The sequence below is a fragment of the Fragaria vesca genome, linkage group LG2 (assembly GCF_000184155.1).
Source record: "Fragaria vesca subsp. vesca linkage group LG2, FraVesHawaii_1.0, whole genome shotgun sequence".
NCBI classification, from domain to species: domain Eukaryota; kingdom Viridiplantae; phylum Streptophyta; class Magnoliopsida; order Rosales; family Rosaceae; genus Fragaria; species Fragaria vesca.
The window spans coordinates 23,716,490-23,722,818 of NC_020492.1; the positions used below are offsets into that span (position 1 = coordinate 23,716,490).

Sequence of the window (6,329 nt, forward strand, 5' to 3'; positions counted from 1 at the left end):
TAGGGTTGGGAAGAGAGGAGTGGCATGCGCGTAATTTGGATGTGAAAGTGAGGTCATTTTGGTCATTTCTTGGATATAATCTGGGTCGGGCCTGATACTGCTGGTTTTGGGTATGTGCTTGTGTCCTAATTTGTATAAAAATTATTGAAAGTGGGTTTTTTTATGTTTTTAAATTTGGTCATAGCTATGTAATTTACTCTAGTTTTTATGATCTCAATAGTGCTTGTATATAGTGATACAACGTGTTGACACAAGAACAAATGTTGAATATATAGTACATAATAGGAAAATAACTTTTCATTTATAAATATATTGTAAATAGATCTTAATTGTATAAAGTGTGTTTGGTTTTATTGGATGATAAAGATTGTTAGTAACTTAATTCTAGATTGGCTTTCGTTTTTATTTTTTTTATTTTTTTTTTTATCGGGAATGAGATAGCAAGCCAATCACCTGCTCGGTTATATTAATGCGTGAATTATAATGTCAAACAAAAGAAATAAAAAAAATCGTATCAATTTCTTGTTCTTTCTTTTGTTTCTTTCACCAACATATTATTTTGAATTCTCTTCCCCGAATCCCTCCAAAACTGCCGTCCTTCATATCTTTTATCTTGTACCTTAACAATAATATCATCCCTGCAATCAATTATTTTATATCTATACAACCCTAAGATCTGACCAGTACTGTTAAGTATATATAGTACACACTAATGACTAATGTTAGAGCCATCTTAAATTTTCCAGAAATTACATAACCAGTTTTACGTTATTAACCATTGAACTGTCATCCCCCACAAAACCTATTTCGAGTAGTACTAGTACTAGTCTCACAGATGTAAAAAGTGATCCTCCTATATGATCGACAAATACAGTATATATAACCATCTCTCGATTCAGTTAATTAGTCATAGTGAAAAATTTATGCTCGATCATTTCCGATTGGATCAAAGTTTATAATAGACTACAATCAAGTTATTCCCAATGCGTGATTTGAACTAAGTTTGACTGTGAAACATTTGATGATGATTCCAACGGTGACGAAGGGATTAAATTTTTCAACTCTATAGATTTTACTGTCCTCTCTTGTATACAGAATCTAACTTGAGACTGCACTACTAGCTTGCTCCATATAGCTGTCAAATCCCATTATAATACGCGCGTCACCTTTTTCAACTATATATATATATGAATATGTAGGTGTTTTTATATCTCAAATCATAACACATGCAAAGACACTCTCATTGAACCTTTGATCTCTTTCTTTGCTCATTTGGTACGTTTCCGTTTTTCTCCCAGAGAGTACTTGCTCATGGGTGCTCTAACTGCAGACTTCTCCAGAAACCATATCGTCCCTCTTGACTTTGCTTCAGTCCAGACCGTGCCTGAGTCTCATGTATGGTCCGAATCCGACGATGAATACCGGTGTCCTTCCGGCAGTACAGCTGACCCATGTTTATCTGTACCTATCATCGATCTCTGGGATCCGAATGCCACACATCTTATTTTCGAAGCATGTGAGAAATGGGGTGTTTTTCAGTTGACGGGTCATGGCATTCCGGCAAAGCTTATAGAGGAGGTGGAGGACAAGACGCAAAGGTTATTCTCTCTCCCCGTTGACCAGAAATTGAAGGTCCTAAGATCTCCGGGTGCCGGCACCGGGTACGGCCGGGCTATGATCTCGCCCTTCTTCCCAAAACATATGTGGCACGAGGGGTTTACTATCATGGGTTCTGCAGCAGATCATGCTAAGCATCTTTGGCCCCATGACTATGAAGAGTTTTGGTAAGTCTCTGTACTTCCATGCACGTAGCCAAAAATGACAAACTCCTAAAGCTAGCTGTATATAGCTGCAATATTTACATCTTGCTTTTTATCTGGGATATTTCTTTCATTCTTTGGGAAGCAACTTTGGTTCTTGCTAGCTTTTCAAATATGTGATCTCCCACCTCAAATCGACCCTGATCTCCCACCTCAAATCGACCCCCTCTCTCTCTCTCTCTGGTCCTTTTGATCATACATAAGTATTGGATTTAGAGAAAAAGAAAACAAAAGGAGATGGAGGATGGAGGATGGAAGATTGGAAAGGGATTTCGATTGCAAATGTCATTTACTTGGACCATACATAAATATCTTTCCTCTGGTTGAAAATTGTCCTTACACATGTAAACTTTCTTTCATGTTTTATAAACTTCACTCATTTTTACATGTAATTAAACTTATATATTCTCAAATTCCATTATTGGTCACATGTCAGGTAATGAACCAAGTTTCAACTAATGGCATAGAATAGTGGCGCGTGCCATCCAATCCAATGTGGAAAGCAATATTTATATGTATGTATGAAATTAACAAAGCCCCAAACGTAAATCATTCTTAGGACACCTAAAAATGACCAAACATGAAACATCTACCGACAATGCTCTAGAAAATGCTATAAAGATCATGTAAAATCATGACATAGACGTACCTTTTTGAATTACGTACCTGCATCCACATTCTACCATCATTATCTTCAATTAATTAACTAACTCTCACATGTTTTTGCTGCTTATTTGCAGTGTTACAATGGATGAGTACCAGAAGCAAATGAAGGCACTAATCGAGCAACTAATCCACATTATATTGAAATCCTTGAACATTAGTTCCCAAAAATTGAGTTGGCTTAAGAGTCAGTGCTCTGGTCACTGTACTAGTACTACTCCAGGCACTGCTTTGCAGCTAAATTCTTACCCTCCCTGCCCAAACCCTAACCGAGCCATGGGGCTAGCACAACATACGGACACTTCCCTCGTCACCATACTCCAAGCTCAGACCAGCGGCCTCCAAATCTTCCGAGACGACGTAGGATGGATTTCGGTGCAACCCGTACGTGGTGCACTCACTGTTAATATTGGTGACTTCCTCCACATTCTCTCCAACGGCCGATTTGTTAACGTTCTTCATCGTGTGGTGGTGAACTCGATCCAACGCTTCTCAGCGGCCTACTTCTATGGTCCGCCTTCGGATTTTCTCATCTCGCCTCTTCTCTCCGAGACTTTGTGTGACTCGGAAGAAGCCGTTGCTCGGTATCGCTCTGTTACTGCTAAGGAGTTTATTGGTATGAAGGCCAAGCATCTCGACCGAACCCTTTCCTTGCTTAAAACTTAAATGGGAAATTACTTAGGCAATTCTAATTAAACTAGCTAGCTAGGTCAAATTCTAACGGGGTCTTTTGCGTGCATCATGATACATACATGTACGCAACCAACCTTTGTTTTCATATTCGAAAATGACAAAGATCACGATCATTGTAGGAACATATTTTATTATATTCATCAATAATTTTCCTTTCAATGTTCCTAATTGAAGAGAAAATTGTCTTCATGCATGAGTTAACCTTCACAACACTTTACATATGCAAGTTGTATTTTTGTTTATTTGTACAGAGCGGTAGTCCTTAATTCCTTGTTTAACAAATACTTTCTCTTCTACTCACTTAAAAAAGCATAGCTTAGATGAGAATTGCAACAATGAATCAAGGCCCGAAGGAGGAAAGGATGAAAGCATTTCCAATGATTTTTTTTTTTTTTTGGCGAGACATTTCCGATGATTGAGACATTGAAAACAATATTTGTTGAAAGAATTTGAGAAACCATCATAAATTGTCACGTTACAATTTATTCAAAACAATCAAAGTTGAATGCTGCGAGAATATCAAAACAATTCCACCATTGCAAGCTTAACAAGATGTGCCCTGTGCCCACGTTATTAATTAACGAAACTGTTTCTAGCTCGCCATAGAGATGCCTCAAGCCGTTGAACTGTTTGTTCTTTCTTTTGTCCTAATGATCAGTTAAACAATATATTTATGCTCTATAATCCCTCCAAAACCACAAACTGACACAATCACTCTCTCCCAACGACAGCCGCCCCCAGCTGCTATAGCTTACCCAGCTGTACATGCATTAACAACTATTTAGTTTCTCTAATTAGATGTGGAATTTTATTAGTGATCAGACTTGGGCTGTAACGATGGTGTAGGCTTCCGACTTGTATTATATTTGGTCAATGAAATCAAAAGCGTTGTGAATTTCTTTTTTCTTTGAATAAAGCGTTGTGATTTAGATACTCAAAGTCTCTATAGTATTCTTTGACATAACACTATATTTCGATCAAAGTATATACAAAACTCATAATTTTAAAGGTTTTTTTTTTTTTTTTTTTTTTTCAGTAAAAGGGCCGGTGGAGCGGCTTCTCTCAAGCTTTTATTAATGAAACTATTGAATACAAGGGGAGACATTGAGCCTAAGATCAAATGCACCCATTTTGGGTGGCTTGGACCAATTTTCAACCCGGGTTAATATACTATTAATCTAAATCAGTCTTTGGTCATTTGTTCGACAATACAACAACAAGATCGATCATAAGACCAATTATTATTTACATTTTATATGGATCGTAAGATATTGATCTAAACGGCCCATATTAAAAAGTCATTTGGAAAAAATTGGTCATGGACTGAGAGATGGGTTAATTTTTAACCCAGACCACAGTCCATCATGGTAGGTCCCGCCTGGGGCCCAACATCAACCTAGTCCAATTTTTTGCTGCTGGATGCAGTTTTTGGTCCAACCTCTCAGTCCAATCCATACAAATGGTCATTTGCTGCATTTGCTCTAAGGCCTAGTTTGATATAGCTTCGTTTTTAAAAAAATTAGCTTCTATCCGAATTTTTAGATTTTATAGTGTTTGGTAAATAAAAAAAAAGNTTTTTTTTTTTTTTTTGAATTACTAGGTNACTTAGTTGCTAAGTTTTTTTAGAAGTACTAAACCTTGAATTGTTTTAACTTAAAGTCTAGCTTGTACACTAAAAACACGACGAAATTTAATAAATTTAATTCCTTTAGTACCAACTAACTTTTAAAGTTTAATTATTTACCAAACTACTAAAACTGTTTTAATTTCTAGTAACTAACTATTTTACGGTTTTTTTTTTTTTTTTTTTTTTTTTAAGTTCCACAGCAGTACCAAACTAGCCCTAAACCCTTGATTACAAATACCTGAAATAATATCATGGGTCTCTACAATAAACATGTACTCAAAGTTGCACCAACTAGCAAAGAGTGCTTTAACGACAACTCTATTTGCTTTGATCGATACAATGGAAAGATAACTCGACTATTGCGAAACATAATTACCAAACGTATTGCTTTTCTACTATGTTGCCTCGGAGGATACATTTGACAACACTTATGTAACAGCCCAGTTCAATCCATTGAGATATTGATATTGTCCGCTTTCGGCCCAACGACCCTTACGGTTTTGTTCTTGAGGTTTCACCACAAAACGAGTTTCAATGTAAGGTGCTAGTGCTGCACATATAAGCATATATAGTAACTTGTCTCCCCTGGGTGATGTGGGACGGGTGCACCTACTAGCTTGCCTGCCTAGTTAGATCACCATAACTTAGCTTCACCTTGCCACTAGGCGGCAACGACCATTTGACGAAGCAAGGAACTCGTTGCCAGTCTAAGGCAGATAAGACACTTCGAGTGCAACCACAGACACAAAACCCGACTCGTTCTACACAACTAATGCAGGAACTTATTGCACGCTTAAGGCGTGACATAACTAAACAACAAAATAAAATAACAACTGAAAATAACATAACAAAGACAGGGCCCGAAAATTGGGCCCAACACTTACATCCAGCCCATAACGGGCCCTCAGGCAAACTACAAGTCCAATGGGCCAAACCAGTGTGTGGGCCGCTTCTAGCCCTCCTGGCCCAAAGTGACATCTACGCCACTCCATCGCCAAACCCGTCGCTCTTCCACTGGTGTCAGGTCACCATGGCCACGTTGTCGTCCAGTCTTGGATGACTGATCTGTACCATCTTGGACAACCCTTCACCCATATGCAGAATAGATCCATGCACAAGTACTCGAAGACAATCAACCACCCTTAACCACTCCTTCAAACCTTTAATCCAACCAACCGGTCTTCGATTTCCTCCAACTAGCCACCAAATCCAGTTTGTCAATCTCTTACCTTCAACAACCCACGCTGCATCGTCCCCGCAAAGATCTAGTCGTACTTCAGCCCTAACTCGCCACCGCGCTACCAAGACACCCACCAGCCGAGAGAGGAGAAAACACCCAGCTAGCGAGCCTAGCCACCGGACCTGAGTTTCGCCCCTACACAGGGCTACCTGTACGACCGCACCAGTTGTGCATCGGCTAGGCCATAGGCCATCGCTAACGCCAAGGCGAGGCCAGACAGGCCTTGACCAAGATGGCGGTGGCGTCTGCTAGGGTTTTAGAGAGAGAGAGAGAGAGAGAGAGAGAG

General features: G+C 38.9%; 1 protein-coding gene across 1 annotated transcript; it reads left to right on the forward strand.

Moving 5' to 3' along the window:
- The first annotated feature begins 1,213 nt into the window (after positions 1–1,213).
- Positions 1,214–3,347, forward strand: LOC101300592 (gibberellin 3-beta-dioxygenase 1-like). Its single transcript, XM_004291374.1, has 2 exons — positions 1,214–1,784; positions 2,561–3,347. The coding sequence occupies exons 1-2, from the start codon at positions 1,312–1,314 to the stop codon at positions 3,147–3,149; spliced, it is 1,062 nt and encodes a 353-aa protein (XP_004291422.1). The 5' UTR covers positions 1,214–1,311; the 3' UTR covers positions 3,150–3,347.
- Positions 3,348–6,329: the final 2,982 nt, after the last annotated feature.